The 16,757-nt window shown below is 43.0% G+C and overlaps 1 protein-coding gene across 1 annotated transcript; it reads left to right on the top strand.

Annotated features, from left to right (window-relative positions):
* Positions 1 to 464: 464 nt before the first annotated feature.
* Positions 465 to 15,052, top strand: CYP2U1 (cytochrome P450 family 2 subfamily U member 1). Its single transcript, XM_071431785.1, has 5 exons — positions 465 to 1,353; positions 6,549 to 7,181; positions 10,389 to 10,550; positions 11,512 to 11,679; positions 12,096 to 15,052. Exons 1-5 carry the CDS (start codon positions 915 to 917, stop codon positions 12,272 to 12,274), a joined length of 1,581 nt encoding a protein of 526 aa, XP_071287886.1. The 5' UTR covers positions 465 to 914; the 3' UTR covers positions 12,275 to 15,052.
* Positions 15,053 to 16,757: the final 1,705 nt, after the last annotated feature.

Here is a 16,757-nt window from a genome sequence, read left to right as displayed (position 1 = left end):
GGGATCACTTTATAGAAGGAGCACTGTGGGCAAAACATGAATACTTTTCTCTGTTAGTGAGGGTATATCGAGAGCACTTACTAAACCCACTGTAGTGGGTGCAGTAAATTATTGGGAAGATGCTGCAGTAAATTATTGGGAAGATCAGACAGTGGCAGTTTATGCTGTCTAATTACCTCTCTAGAGGTTAAATTTTATATTGCTGATCAGCTGGGAAGAGTGCACTAAGGTGTTTACTAGAGGGAGGGGCAATTTACCCTCAAAACCACTTCTGGGTAGGCTTGGGGGATTGGGGTGTTTGGGTGTGTTTTGGGTCTTTGTGTCTGTGTTTGAGTTTTTTATTACTATTTTATTTGAGGGAAAGGAGGAGAGCTACATGTCTTTTTCCTCTAAATTTTAAGCGCCTCTCTTTGAAGCCTCACTGTGCTGTTCTGCATTTGCCAAGCAGGGCACCTAAAGCTGGGACACGGTTCTAGGTTCGTCCTTGGCTCTGGAAACAGAAAGTTTCGGTGTTTTCCCTGGAACTGCCGGATTTTTGTGTTTGGGAACGGGAAAAAGGATCATCTGCATTTCCTTCCCTTCTAAACAGCTAAAAAAATAGACATTTGCGTAAGGAGCATTTGAAAGCAAGTGCTGCGAGGGGGGGTGGGGAGGAGCGCTCATTTTTGTTGTTATTGTTTTTTTTCCCCGAGCAGGACAGCAGGTTATGTTTAATCCTTTATAAACCGGGGCTCTGTGGCGCCTTGCCGTGCGCGGGGCGGTGTCGGGGCCGGGCCCCGCTCCCCGCTCCCCGCCCAGCGGCCCAGCGGGCCGGGGTCAGGGCGCCGCCGGCCTCGCCTCCCGCCCGCCCCCGCCATCTTAAACCGCTACGCGCCGGCGGCGAGCCGAGGCCGGCGGTGCAGCTGCCCGCGGAGATGGTGGGGACGAGCACGGAAGCTCGGACGTGGCTGCTGCGGCCGCCCACGGCCACCGAGCTGCTGCTGGTGGCCCTGTGCTGGCTCGGCTGCTACTGGCTGCTGCGGCGGCGGCCGCGGGTGCTGTCGGGGCTGCCGCCGGGCCCCGCGCCCTGGCCGCTCGTGGGCAACTTCGCCTTCGCCCTTCTGCCGCCTCCGCTGCTGCGCAGATGGGCGGTGGATGTGAAGGGAGACCGGCTCTCCCCCGCCTTCTCGCCCCACGTCTTCCTCACCGGCCTCACCAAGATGTACGGCAGCATCTTCCGGCTCTTCGTGGGCAACCGCCTATTCATCATCCTCAACACTTTCGGGGCGGTGCGGGAGGCGCTGGTGCAGAAGGCGGAGGTGTTCAGCGACCGGCCCTCCGTGCCCATCGTCCTCATGATCACCCACAACAAGGGTAAGCGCCCGGGGGCCCCCCGAGACCCGCCCGGGGGCACCCCGAGACCCGCCCGGGCAGCTGCCGCACGCCTGGAGGTGCCCGGAGTGATGCTTGGAAGCGATGCGGAGCGGGGGCTGCTCGGGATCGGGGCTGCTCTGCCGAAATTTATATCTAACTCCCACGAATTGTGGACTGAACTGTTTACTTGCTTTTTGCTCTTCGCCTGTGTCCCTCGCCCTGCTGCTGACAGAGAGAAACTCGCCCTGCCTTGAGGTGCAGCATCCCCGCGAAGTTGGCAGTGCGATGCCGTGCACCACGGAGCATCTCTGGGTGACTGAAGTGCCCGGTGCCTTTAGCTCCGTGTGCAGGATAGAGACTGAGGAGCTGCTGGGCTGGTTTAGGCTGGAGAAGGGGAGGCTCAAGGGGAGGCCTTATCTCTCTCTCCAACTGCCTGCAAAGGGCTTGCAGCCAGGGCGGGGTTGGTCTCCTGGGTACTGAGGGATAGGACAACAGGAAAGGGCCTCAAGTTGCACCAGGAGAAGTGTAAGTTGGGCATTAGGAGGAATTTGTTCACAGAAAGGGTGGTTTGACAGTGGGATGGACTGCACAGGGGGATGGTGGAATCACCGCCCCTGGAGGTGTTTATGGAAAGGCTGGATTGTGACACTCAGTGCCATGGTCCCGTTGACAAAGTGGTCTTCGGTCATGGGTTGGAGTCAATCTCGGTGGTCTTTTCCAACCTCATTGTTTCTGTAGCTGCCATTTGTGCAGGGGTTTAAGGCAGAGCTGGTCTGTCACCTGGGGGCTTTCTGATTTTGGCTGTGTGAGGGGAAGAAATTTTGAGTACTTGGGCAGTGGTATGAAATTGGGCACTCCCCCAGCTCTTACCAAGGTAGCAGTGGCAGAGATCAGGCTTCTGTGGAGTCCCATGGCTGCGCAGTCCGCGCTGCCTGTGTGCAAGCTACTGTTGCTGAGATATTTGCAAATATGTTATTTTGCTTGTCAAAACTTACTGAGCATGTTTGGGTTTGGTTGTCTTTTTTGTTTGTTTTTTTTTTTTTAGGAGTCCAAAGGAGAGTTACTAGCTTTTGCAGGAAAAAGGCATGGAGGGTTTAAAAACATGCTAGCAATACTGCAGGTAGAATTTCTTCATGTTTAGTTTTTCGGGCATTACTGATCTCTGTGTTTATGGAACTATACTTACCCTTTTTCAGTTTAGGAGGTGGACCCCAGAAGGCTTGTTAGTGTGCTAGCTTGTGATGAAACTTACCTTTTTTTTGTTTTTTTCCAAGGCTAGGAAAATCTGGTTTTTAAATACATGAATATTTATTTTTTCCCCCCCATACCAGAATTGCCCTAGTAAAGAGAGAAGAAAGTGAGGGAACTAGATCATGTTTATTAAAATGCTATGAGGTACCATTGCTGAAATCAGTTAAAAGAATAAAAAAAAAAAAGATTAATTGTGTTGGTTTAATGATATTGTTCCAAGGTAGATCTCACGGGCACGTTGTTATCACGCGTATTTTTAGGTGCAGTACTTCAGCAAGAACTGGAGGAGGAAAAGGGAAGAGAAGTTAGATAATTTTAGCAGTGCTGTAAAACCTCATGTTGAGGCTCATGGTAGATTTTTTTTTCCTTGAATGCTATGAATTTCATATGTATCTTGTTTTTTATCAGACTTTTTTGAATATGAAGAGTAGCCAGGGCGGTTGGCAGCTTCCACCAGTGGGTGCTCCAGGAGAGCTGGATGTACCAGGAACCTGCTGTCCACAGCCAGAGCATGCTGCAAGCAAGCCCAGGGATGGTGCCTGTCTGTGTTGCGCTGTGGCAGGGACATTGTGTTGCTCTGGGTTTGGTTTCATCTGTAAGGTCACCATAGGCATGAGGACTGCAGCATCAGGGCTGCCCAGGGGTCCATAAAACATCCCCAGCTGTTCTAAGGTGCTCATGTTAGCAGCATGCTGGATTGCCCCAGATGCAGGAATATTGTAGAGTGAACCACAGGGCTGGTGTGTTCTGAGTGCACAAAGGGTGAATGTGGGCAGTGGGGCCACTGCCCCCCACAAGCTGGTTCTCCAAATGCCAGTGGAAGCTGCAGGTGCTGTCCCTGTGCTGCCTTGGGTTTGGTGGTGGCATGAGGAGATGACTGAGCCTCTGCCATGCTGCGTTTGTGCTAGTGAGCATTGCTTTTTCCGTCTGTGGTTTATGGGGGAGGCAGACAGGTTACAGCACTCAAACTGGAGGCCTCTTAAGATCAGTTTGGGTGATAATTTCAGGGTTTTGTGGGTGAGATGTTTCTGCAGGTCAGGACAGCAGCAGTTGTTTGTACTAGGAAAGGAAACAGTAAGGGCAGGATGATGGGTAACTTCAGCTCTACCATTCACAATTTGGGTACTACAGCTCTGGGAGGTTTAGTGTCCATTTTGGGTTCCTGCATGTCCTTGGGTTCTTTAGGTTCCTTCATTCTGTAAGTGAGCTATTGTGGTGAGAACTTACAGAGGTATTTTCTTGTGAGCTACATTTGCTGGTATAATTTTGTCTTTACCTTGAGCTGCCCTCCCAGGTATGGGATGGAAGCTGCGTGGTTCTATTGCATATAAGATGAAAAGAAAATAATTGTGCCTGGGGGACAGCAGGTAGAAGTATCAGAAATGGCAAATACTACATTTCAGCAACATGATTAGCAAGTGAGGGAGGCCTTCTTGGCTGGATAGAAAATGCTATAAGAACTTAAGGGAGAAGGTAGTAGTCAATTCTTAATTCATCATCACATATGTTTGCAGAAACAGAAGTAGTAGACTGGGGAGAAACAAGACATTTCTGTGGTCTGATTTTAGTATTTTAGTTTTTTGTATTGTGTAGCTTCGAGAGGTAGCAAAGACTGAATCTGCAGAGTACATGGAGTCAGAGTGGTTGTCTGCCTTTATAGCCCTGTCCTGTGCATATCCACATGTGGACATCTGGCAACACAGAAGTTGGATGTTTTTAAATGTCGTGAGTGCTGTGTTTGTCAGTGTTCTCAGGATTGTAGCAGCACTAGAGCTAGCAGTAAAAAATGTGGGGGATGGAGGAGAGTAAGTAAGCCTTTGCTTCTTGTGAGGATTTTAATTTTTTTTTGTGTGAAAAGGGGGAATAAAATGAACTCTCTGGTTTTCTGAGTTTGTTGGTTGTATTGAAAGGGTTTCATTATCAGCTCATAGAAATTGGGCATCTGTAGTGAGCATGAAGTCCTGGTTATTGTTGCTTCAGAATTTATTATTGTGTGGGCTTCAGGGTTTTCTTGTTGTTTGTTTTGTTTTGCTTTAATTTCTTTACAGGGGAGGGTGTTTTTTGTTGTTTGTGGTTTTTTAAAGAGTAGAGATGTCTGTGCTGAGTAACTTGGCTTTTTAGGGCAGGCAGATTTTCTTTGAAATCAGCAAAGGACTATTGTAGCTTGCTAGGGATGCAGTTGAGAGTTTGCTTTCTTCTCTTTCCTCTGTTCTGTCTTTATGCTCTTCTTCTTCCTTAATCTGTCTTCTATGTAATTATTTCCCAATTTACAAATCAGTTGTTAGTATTCTGCAGCAGTTTGGGGTTTGGGGACATCAGAAAACACCGATGCTCTCTGCAGGACTGCTGGAGAGGCTCACCACGTGTGGGGACATTTGTTGTTGGTGTCAGCTTTTCTGTGGGCCTAGGCAAGTCTCTTTTACATTCAAGACAATAGATCTGTTTTGTTTTATTTAATGTATTTGGATCCTAAAACTAATTTTCCTAACCGAAAAAAAAGGGAAGAGACTGTGGGTGCATAGCTTGTTTTAGAGATAGTTGTTGTGGGATAGAAACAGTGATAACTTTGTTTTGTTCCAAGAAATCCATGTTTCTTTTGCAACCCAGCCACAAACCCTGGAGACCCAGGGTTCTTGGTTCTTGGCCAAATTCAATCCAGGTTGGTTCTTGGCCAAATCCAAGCCCCAAATACTCCTGTTTTTTCACTTAACCCACTTGAGGACACCAGTGCTAACAGGAAACAGTTGAGAAAGAAAATCTGGAAAGATTTTGGTTCTGTTTTTTGAAGGGCCAGGAAGTGGGCATTTGAATAGATTGCCTGAGGAATGTCTTCATGCAGAGAAAATGAAATTTAGCTGATTCTGAGCTTGTCCTGACTCTTCCTAATGTTCTTATTTAGGACGTTTGAAGCTAGGTCATGTGTTTGTATTCTTTGAGCATTAAGAAGTTGGAACATTAACTTGTAGTAGAAATGTAAGTAATGTTAAGTATTGAAACTTGATGCATCTTCTAGTACTTATGTACTACTTCTATTTTCTTATGGCCATTTCTCCATTTAAATTCAAGGTTAAGGTTTGCAGTTGACGGATGAAGAACTGATGTTGCTTTTACAAAGTACCTTTTTGTTTCCAGAAAAAATAATTTTAAAAAAGTGGTGTTGTTTTACTAGAACAAATCCAGAACTAGATCATGTTTGATGACTAAACTTTCTCAGGTTAACCTTGGAGTACATTAGAAATTGCAGGTTGTGTATTTGTTACCCTGTGGTGTCTTTGGTGTGGTCTTTTAATTCAACATAAGAGATGTTGCTGTTTGAAAGTGAGTAATTGGGAATTAAATGGTGTTTCTTAATGACACAATCATCTAGAACAAGTGCCTGCAGGCATCAAAACTGTTGAGATGTATATCAAGCAGGATTTTGCCAAGTGTCTCTGAACCTGCTTTCACCTTCCCAGTTTTCTTGCAGTGTGAGTATCCTGTATTTTTATTATAACTTAAAAATAAAGCTTGCTTGTACTAGACACACTGGCAAAAAGTTTGTATAACACGAAGGGGAAAAATGCAAATCAGTTTGTGTTTTAATGTCTTCTGTTATGTCTTGCTGAAAAAGTTCATGTCTCAGGATACTGGGGAGAAAAGGCTGTATCTAACATATATCCCAGACTAACTGTTCCCTCTTCTCCATCTATTTGTTTCTTGCAAAGTCTAATGAAACTAGTGATGTAACTTGGATATTTGTTTCAGTGACGAGGAAAAGGAGGGACAGGATTTCCAAAAGCTATGATAAAGAACCTTGTGTTTTTCCTCTAGCTCCTAGATAGGTGTTGGGAGAGATTTGCTGTGTGTAATTTCCTTCTTTTCTGGCTCTTGGGTTGCAGGCATGGCTAACTATTTCTAATTGAAAGTTGGGCATTTTGGTTTCAGTCTCTTCCTTTTTCTTTCAGGTGTTATTTTTGCACCTTATGGCCCTGTGTGGAAGCAACAGAGGAAATTCTCTCTGTCAACACTGCGTCATTTTGGAGTAGGGAGACACAGCTTAGAGCCTAAAATCATCGAGGAGCTGAACTTTGTAAAGGAGGAAATGCTGAAGCACGGGAAGGATTCATTTAATCCCTTCCCAATCATTCGCAATGCGGTGTCCAATGTTATCTGTTCCATGGCCTTTGGCAAGCGCTTTAACTACGAAGATGATGAGTTCAAGACGATGCTGAAGAACATGGCCCGTGCCCTGGAGCTGAGTGTGAACAGCTACATGATCCTGGTCAACATCTGCCCCTGGCTCTACTACCTTCCCTTTGGGCCCTTCCGCGAGCTTCGGCAAACCGAGTTGGACATTACTGCTTTTCTGAAGAGAATCATTGCCCAGCACAGGGATACACTGGATGCAGCAAACCCCAGGGACTTCATTGATATGTACTTCATCCATGCTGAGGAAGAGAAGGGCAACAAGGAGAGCAGTTTTAATGATGATTACCTGTTTTTTATCATCGGTGATCTCTTCATTGCCGGCACTGATACTACTTCCAACACGTTGCTGTGGTGCCTGCTCTACATGTCTCTCTACCCTGAAGTACAAGGTAAGATTACTTTTATTCTAGGTGATTTATTCCAGACTGTAAAGCTCCAGATGGATGCTCAGAAACAGAAGCAAGCAGCAACAGCAAGGAATCATTTGGAGAGCCAGCAGTTTGTGTTGTATATGTGATTTGAAAGGCTGGTATGTAATCAGGCATCTTCTATCCTGCTGTTCTATGATGATTTCTGGGTTAGTGCTATATATTAAGTGCTAAATAGCCCTTTAACCTGTGAATTTCTTCTAGTTTGGGACAACTTTATCTTTCCCAAGCAATTCCAGGGAACTTTAGCATGTTTGAAAAAGTTTGGCAGTTGTGACATTCCAGGCTTGTAGTAGTGATAGAAGATGTGTGAAGACCATAGCGCTAAGGTTTGCTTTTATGGCTCCCTGAGCAGGGAGGTTCTTGGACCTGGCAGCAGAGTCTGGGGAAGTAAAACAGCACCTGCTGTAGAGGAGGATCAAATCAGAGACAGCTTAAGCAAACTGGACTTGCAGAAATGCACAGCACCAGCTGCCAGTGTTGTTAGAGGGCCTCTCCCCATCAGTGCTCAGGGCAGTTGGATGGGTTGCTGATGATGAGGGATGGGGGGAACAAAAACAGAGGCAGAACAAATTGGTCTTGTTCAGTGTTAGGGAAGGATGACTGAGGGGGAACCTTATGCTATCTACAACTGTCTGATCAAAAGATTTTAAGAAGATGGAGGCAGTCTCCCCTGAAGTGTGCTGTGGAGGGAAGGGAAGGGAAGCAGTGGAAAGAACCTACTGCAAGAAAATTCTGCTCAGATACCAGGAAAAGAAATTGCCCTGTCCACATGGCAAAGGAGTGACACAGATTGACCTGAAAGTTAACAGAATCTCTGGTTTTGGAATTTTTCAAAACTAAGTGGGTCATGACCGGTAGTAGTCTCATCTACCCTGAGTTGGATCTGTTTGGAAAAATCTCTTCAAATAGGTCAAGATCGTAGTTTATTGCACAAAGTCAAACAAACTGCTGAACAGGGAGAGAGTTCACTGGGGACAAATCTGAAACAAACTTTTATTGCATAGGCTTATTCTTCTGTTTTAATGCTGTCTGTTATCACTGCTTGACTTGATATGCACTTACATGGATTATATGCATTCTAAATTACACAAATGGAATCCAGAAGAGTTTTCTGTTTGTTTTTTTAACCTTTTTTCCTTCTGCCTGGTGTTGTGTGTGTATGTGCTAGTCAATTTTCACTTTTCTGCTGATCTCTAACAATTTTGTTACCTCTCTGATTTCCCCTTATGCTGTGGCTCTTGTCAAGTAATCTAAATATGCTCAGTAGTTCAGACTGTATCACTTTTAATATCCCATTCCTTATATCCTGATTGCCTTGGAGCTGTGTATGGGCCCCTTTTTTTATTCCTGGTAATACATTTCTCTTAAATGTATTTCCTCCCTAGAGAAAATACCTGAATTGTGTATCCTTTAGAAGTAGCAAAAGTTGCTTGCAGTCATGGAAAGGAAACTAAGGGCTATCGGAGGAAAAAAAAGTATTTTTCTCTTTGGAAAACAATTTTGCTTTTTACATGGAAATAGAGAATGATGTGGATGGACAATATGGTGAAGCCATGAGGAGTATTTAGTTTGTTCTGTTCCCTGACTTTGTTTTGGTCCTTGACTTCTGAAGATCATTGAGATTTTTAAAAACATGAAAAGTTGTGGAGCAGTTCAAATAACATGCTGTTGCAGAGGCTGCTGGAGTTTACATTTTGCAGCTGGAAATGTGGGCAGCATTTTGGCTGCTCTCTGTATAGTTCCTCATATTTTTAGAAACAATGAACAAATGAGTTCAGGATAAAGCCCTGTTGTGACATTTGGTATGAGACAGTCTCTCTCTTTTTTTTTTTTTTTTTAATATTGAAAACTTTATTTATTTGTTTAGATTACTGTGAACATACATGCCTGAATATAGGGCTATGGCAGGTCCCTAACAGAAGGGAAAGAAAGAGCTTTGTTCCCCACAAAGAAAGTCACACCGTCATCACGTGTCTTGCTGTATTTTTTGTGGTGTTTAATATTCCTCATGCATGAGCTTTTCTTCTGGGGCAAACCCAGTAGGTGGCAGCAGCGCCTCCTCAGACGCAGTTCAGGCAGCAAGTGGGGATGCTGCTCGGGAAACTGGGACAGTTCTTTTGCATTGAGGTTTTATTTAATCTTGTATCACTGCTAAGGAGAAAAGAGCAAAAATTCAGAGTATCAGCACCCTGGTTGGAAAAGGCAAGCGGAACAACCACAAAGTATGCAGGATATAAAGGGTAAAAATAAAAACTGACTTTTATTATTATTGAATAAAGGTTAGTTTTGAGGTGTCCTTTTTCAAGATTGTCTTTTGTGGTGTAGCCAGATTGCAAGTTACCTGCAAGAAAAGGCACATCATCCTGTATATACATAGGTGAAGCAAATGCTGAATCTTGGAAACTTCTATGAAGAGAATTATTTGTTAGCTGTGCCTTCAGCATACAAGGAAATGAAAGGGGCAAGCAAATAATTTGATCTTTTTTGCTCCTCATGAATGAGAAAGTTGATAAGCTCATGAATTTTTTTGACTTTGCAGAAGGGCTGCAAAGGGAAAGGAGCATCTGCTGCTGCCTTTGGGGGAAATGGGAAATACCTGAGTTTAGGTTCTGTGAATAGAAAGTAGGAAATGGCCTTAACAAGTTAAATGGCTTCAGTGCTTGCAGTAACAGCACCAGAATTCCTGCTCCAGAATAAGAGATCTAAAGCAACTGCATGAAAAACTTTTCCATCTCTTTGTGCTCAGGCACACACTGCACACAGTTCTCTTACTGTTCAAGTTTTTAATTGCAGAGCAGAAGCTTGATCTTCCCATCATTCAAATTACTGTGTAATTAAACTCCTAAAGTAAGATTATGAATACATTTGGAGCAGCAACAGGACTTTTCCTGTACTTTTCCAATACTGCAGTGCTAGCAATGTCTGTCAGCTCAGTAGCTTTACTCTTGACTGTTGTCAAGATTGTGCTTGGTTGTTTTCTCTTTGGCTGAGTCTGTTCCTAAGGCTAATGTTGGCATAGCTGTTTCTGCTAGGAATAACATCTTGAAGTAATTTTGAGAACTCTAAGTAAACAGTGAAGCAAGCACAGTCAAATGAAATTGAGATTATGTCTTCTCACATATCATGTCTTTTGACTTCTTTATTTTTCTTGCTCTCTTTGAATAGAGAAAGTTCATGCAGAAATCGAAGCAGTTCTAGGACGTGACAAAGTTCCCTCTCTTGCTCACAAGGCTCAAATGCCCTTCACAGAGGCAACCATTATGGAAGTGCAGAGGATGACTGCAGTTGTTCCCCTTTCTATTCCTCGAATGGCCTCAGAAACTGCTGGTAAGCATTTCCAGAGACTTGTTACTACAGCATTTCCTTTGGGGCTGAAGATCTGATGGGATATCTAGTGATAATTTGCAAAGACCTCATTTATGTATTAGACCTGTAAAACAAATATGTAAAATGCCCTTTATAGGAAGCAGGAGGCCTTGACATAGTTCTCTATGTAGGCAGCATGTCTGACCTGACATCCAGCAGTTTTTCTAATCTCGATTGATTTCTTCTCTAGGGGTCAGCATGTATTGACTAATGTGCTAAGTTCATAGCTGGCAGCTGAGACTTCAGCTTTGTACCTGAAACAGCAGAGCTGTTCTTGGCATTCTGACACAGAGGTCTGAAAACATCAGTTTAGAATAATTGGTTTGCTAAAGGCTTATACCACTGACCTCCAGAGGTATAGAAAACATTAAGAAATATCATCTTCCAACTCAGCTATGTGTTTTCATAAACATAGCTGAGCACTGGCCAAAGTCAGTGTGAGAGAGCAATACTCAGCTTTTAAACCTATTACTGAATTGATCTGCTTTTCTAAATGTTTTGATTTGCAGGGGAGTGAGGTGCAGCAAGCTGAAATGAGACTAGTAATTTCAAAACCCTTGTGTCACAACAGTTCAAAGTCCATCCTTTGTCTGTGGTGGGGCACTGTGACAGCACAGGAGCAGGAGGAAAGTGGGTCACAATATTGGGGTGCTGCAGAGTACATTTCTGACAATTGCTGCTTCCTTCTCTCTGCAGAAGCTGTTGGTTTAATTTGGTGTCTTTCCAGCTGCTCAGGCTTGTATGATCCTGACTCAAGCAGGGTAGCAGATCGCCTTTGCCTTCAGCTTTTGCTACATTTGCAGCCCACAGCTAGGGATCAATATAATTTTTTGTGACATCCTCTTGTTGTCTTTTTACTGCTATTGTTCCCATGTTTCCTTCTAGCAACTTGTCACATCTCTGTCTCTGCTTTTGTTTAAAGTGCTCCAGGGATATACTATTCCTAAGGGTAGCGTGATTGTGCCCAACCTGTGGTCAGTACACAGAGATCCAAACATTTGGGAGAAGCCAGATGAATTTCGGCCATCAAGATTTCTGGATGAAAATGGCCAGCTAATGAAGAAAGAGTCATTCATTCCTTTTGGAATGGGTAAGATAATCCACATGGAGTCATTAGCTGGGTGGGTGGGTGGTGGTGGTTCAAGTGTAGGGCCTTGGGGGTGAGAGATGTAAAAGTTGCACGTAGGACCAATTATAGAAGTAGATTTATTATTACAGTTGGTGGCTTGCAAAATGGTTTGGGTTCCTAAATAGCCAGTCACCAGACAGAAATTATGAATTGTCCTTTGATACTACTTTTGCTTTGGATGTAAATACTGTTAATATGAACTAGAACAGCTGAGCAAGGCTTAGACTCAAATACAGGAGGCCAGAGCTTCACAGGTCATAGCTTAATAGTAGTTTGAGCCTTATTTGGACTGTAGTAGCACAGGGGAATTACATGTGTGTTAACAAATAGGTCAATTGTATAAAACTAGTAATACCTCTCTTCTGACTGTTCTTTAGGTAAACGTGTGTGCATGGGAGAGCAGTTGGCAAAAATGGAGCTGTTCTTGATTTTTTCAAGTCTTATGCAAAGTTTTACTTTTATGTACCCTGAAAATGCTGCAAAACCATCTCTGGAGGGAAGATTTGGTCTAACTTTAGCTCCATGTCCATTCAACATAATAGCTTTGAAGAAATGATACAGTGTCAAAAAAGATCAAGCAAAAAATACTGCACTTTTAAAAGACTTTTTTTTTTTTTTTTTTTTTTTTTTTTACTATTTCCAGCTTATTTTGTTACTTTCTTTCCAGAAAATAACCCAAACTGCTTAGACCTTCCTAGTCAGTGAGAATGATCCATTTAGCCTTCTGGAAAGATTTTTTTTGTCAGCTGTTGCATTCCACAAATGAACTGATAGCATAGTTTTTCATTTGATATTAAAACTTGGTGGGCTTAACCTCTGCCTATAATGGTCAGTTTGTCAAATGTTGATTATGGGAGAATGGTCCAAAACATTTGTTACTGTTCTGGCAAATAGTAATTGTAAAAAATTGTTAAAAAAAGCCGCACATAAACATTTAATTTACCAAAGGAGTGAAACACATCATATAATGTTAAAAATATTAATGAGTTGTTAGCATTTTCTGTGAAAAGAAAGATTATAACCGAGCTTCAATAATTACTTATTTTTTTGGAAATTACAAAATTACATTACTTTTAACCTTGGAGGATTGTTTTTTGCAACTAACTTACAGGTGTAGTAGCTTGGATCCAAATATCCTTGAGGTTCAGGGCTCTCTATAAAAAAGCAGGTACCAAGTTGGAAAGGCCAGGATTTGAGGCCAAATGAATCCTTGAATATGCCATATTCTCACCATGAAATGAGTGTACAGCATCTGGATGCAGATGTTTTATCTCAGAATACAAACGAGAGCGGAATTCTCTAACAAGAAACAGCAGAACTCCATTCTCTCTGGTGCCAAACGCATTCAAGACATCTGTGCTGCCTCTGGCATTCATTGTTTACCTCATGGCAGCAGTGGCTGCAGGCTGGATGGGACCAGCAGCTGCTCACTGGGGAAAACACAAGAGTCTGCAGTATGTAGTCCTGAAGTCAAGGCTGGTGCTCAGGTTTTTCATCCACAGGCAGTGTGGACGGTACTGCCACAGCCTCTGGCTTTGGGAACTGGAGTCTGCAAATATGGCATCACTACAGCAGTACAGGTGCTGCTTATACATTTACCATGGAACTGGAGGAAGCTGGCAAACTTGGGGTTTGGATATAATGGCTCTCTCTTTATTATTTTCCATATAGAGTAAAAGAATCTGTAGTTCATGCAGCATTAGTGTATCAGTACTTTTGTCACATGCAGAATCTTAGTGCTCTTAAGCACTGTCAAACCCGCTGCCGAGGAAACCTCATGTTGGTTGTTTCAGAGCAGGACACTCAGTCTTGCTTTGTATTTCAGACATGGAAAGTGATCTTTTAGGGGGCAATGTAACAACTAACCTTAAACAGTTGTTCTTAATCATTCTTTAATCTCTTTACACTCCTTTTGAATCTATCAGAATTTCCTATCACATTAATTAAGTTCTTATATACATTTCTAAAGATTTTTTTCCCCTCACTGGAGATCTAGAGAGCACCTGGAGCCCTCCTAATGTCAAGTTTACAAGACTAGAATGTGAATTTGAATGTAATTTAGAATTGGGTATTCCATAGCAGAAACAAAACTTAAATTGTAAAAGAAGAGACAACTTTTAGCTTTATATTAATGTTTGGTTTTTTCACTTTTAACCTTGAAGTTTTAAAAGCCAGGTAGTGCCTAACAAAGACTGTAAAATGGTTATTTTGCATTTAAATTAAGGTTTTCTGTTACTTGTTTTGAATAACAGAGTGCCTTAATTTTTGAATTACGTATTTGGTTGGTCAGATATCCCACTGTTTGTGTGAGAACTTTCAATTCTTTTCAATTTAGTTAGGTTAACTTTGGACTATATAGGCTTGTGGGTTTGGTTTTTTGGTATGAAGTTCTTGAAAACTTAGTACAATGAAAAAGTTGATTTTGGTACCAGTGCTAGTGAACTTGCTCTAAAACCTGAGAGTACTGGAGAATTAAGCACTTTATTTAATTTAATTTTGTATTTTCCAATGAATAAATAGATTCTGTAGGGTTGGGATTTTTGTCTGGAAATCTTAAAATTATGCTTAATTGAGAAGCTAAAATTAAGTGCTGATAATATTTATCTTTCTGTTGAAATGCCTCTTTAAACAACATAATGATGTTGGTGTGCAACTGATCACTTTTACAAAATACCTGTCCTTTTAATCAATGAGGACACATTTGAAAAGCACTTTAGTATTTTTTTACAGATTCCAAAGAAGATGCAATTCACATAATCCCCTGGTATGTGAAACTGTAGATATTTGTGCTTGTTTTGCCTGCTGAGTTTAGTTTAAAATGCCACCTTTGAGAATTAGCCTTCTACAAATACTACTTTGAGAATGTGGTTTTTGGTGATACCTGTGATCAAATGCTGCAATGTGCCACATGCTAAAACTACTGATTGGAAGTTCCAACCATGTCAAGGTGTGCTAGAATACAGGATGCTGTTGGAATAAATAAAGACAATAAACACCTTCAACATCTGTCTTTCATACCTTCCAGGTGCATTGAAATTTTCACAGGATACCATAAAAGTAGCTAAACACTAGCATAAAAGCAGCAAAATCTGTAGTTTTCAAAGTGTGTTGCCATCTTTGGCTGACTGTAAAGAGTGGTAGCAAAGTTGGTTTGTTTTTGTAAATGTGTCCTCCCCCTCTCCTTTTTTTAGCAGGGGAAGCATCTCAAATGCCTTGTTGAAAAATGTATGCTCAGATAAGTGGGTGACTGTTTGTGAATGCTGCAAACATCTTTATTTCTAAAATTACTTTGCTTCAATGTGTTTTTATTTTGAATAAAGTAATTCCCAAGTAAGTGTTTCACAGCTTTGCAAAGTCATTTCAATGAGTTCCACTTACTGACTAAACTTGTGGTGTTTGGCATCTTACATCTTGCAGAAAAAGCTTCTGAGTGAGAAAATGTTAAAAATGCTCTGGATGAGGAGTGAAGGAGGTGGGGAAACAAAGTGAAATTGGGAAAATAACATTGCCAGGCATGTTATGATCAAATGATAGAAAGAAGTTTTTAAAAAACACTGTTACCTAGAATAGAAGAAGAGGGAAGGGTAGGAGATGAGGAAGATAAAAAAGCAAATGAAGAGGAGGTGTGCGTTCTGCAGGAAAGAAAACCTGGGCAGAAGTTCAGGTGTAGTTTTTTTTGGACTCCTGGCATAGAGGGAAGCAGAGGGCAGAGAGGGAAAGGGGCGCCAAGGGGGAGCCTGGGGGAGAAGGCAAAGAGCCCCCAAGGGGTCTCAGGGGAAAGTGGGAGATCCTTCCCTACGGAAGAGCAAGGGGCTGAGCAGGAGCCAGCTGAACTCTTTGTGGGGAGGGGGTGGCTATCAGCACTGGTGCTCACAAGGAGCTGGGCACTCAGCAACAAGAGCTGTAGGTGGAAATCTTCTGTCTTATGCCCTGGAGTTAGGTTGCAGGTTACTTGGTATACTGCTATTTTTTTTGTTTGTTTGTTTGTTTGTTTGTTTTTAGAGGAAATTCATTAATTACCACTCCGCTGTCATTTGTATACACAAAGATCATTAAGGGTGAGTCTTTGGATAAAGCTGTTTCCACAACCACTTCCTGCTCCTGCCTAATCCAGGCGAATTCTTTTGCAGTACATTTGTGGTACAAAGTGCAGAGATATGAGAATACAACTCCTTATTTGAATAAAACAAGCTGCTTAATGTTTACCCTGATGCTGACTCAAGTAGTAATTGCTGTGTTGTCAGCTGCTGCTGAAGTGCAGGTCTTTCTGGTGATAAATTAATTAGATGGAAATCAGGGCAGTCTGCATCTGATATAATTCAGCTGTTAGTGTTAATAATGGAAGAATTTTTTTCTTGGTTTTTTTATTATATTTGTTTATTATTTATCTTGTCCTAGCCTGGAAATAACAACCCCTTCTAATCAGGAAACTTTTGTTGTGGGGAGAGAGCTTTTATTGATGTGAATAGGAAGAAGATTGAGGTGCTGGGGGATGTCCAGAGAAGGGCAAAGAGGCTGGGGAAGGGTCGGGGGCACAGGTCCTGTGAGGAGCGGCTGAGGGAGCTGGGGCTGTTTAGCCTGGAGGAAAGGGGGCTCGGGGGAGACCTTATTGCTCTCTACAGCCCCCTGACAGGAGGGTGTAGCCAGGTGGGGGCAGACCTCTTCTCCCACACAACCAGTGACAGGATAAGAGGACACAGCCTTAAGCTGTACTGGGAGAGGTTTAGATTGAACTCTGTGTTCACAGGGAGGGTGGTTTGACACTGGAATGGGCTGCCCAGGGAGGCAGTGGAGTTACCGTCCCTGGAGGTGTTTAGTGAAGGACTGGATGTGGCACTTGGTGCCGTGGTCCAGTTAACATGGTGGTGTTTGGTCATGGGTTGGACTCGATGGTCTCGGAGGTCTTTCCAGCCTCATTGACTCAGCGAGCATGAGCAGCGGCAGCAGGAAGGTGAGGCAAAGGGCGCTGAGGCAAAGGGCGGCCATCAGCGCAGCCTCAGCCGCCGGCCCAGCGCTAGCCAGGGGCTCGCGGGCGTTCC

The sequence above is a fragment of the Agelaius tricolor genome, unplaced genomic scaffold (genome assembly GCF_023055355.1).
Source record: "Agelaius tricolor isolate 1412-34295 unplaced genomic scaffold, bAgeTri1.0.p SCAF_8, whole genome shotgun sequence".
Lineage (NCBI taxonomy): Eukaryota > Metazoa > Chordata > Aves > Passeriformes > Icteridae > Agelaius > Agelaius tricolor.
The sequence above is the reverse complement of the archived record's forward strand: the minus strand, read 5'-3'. Positions and strand labels throughout refer to the sequence as shown.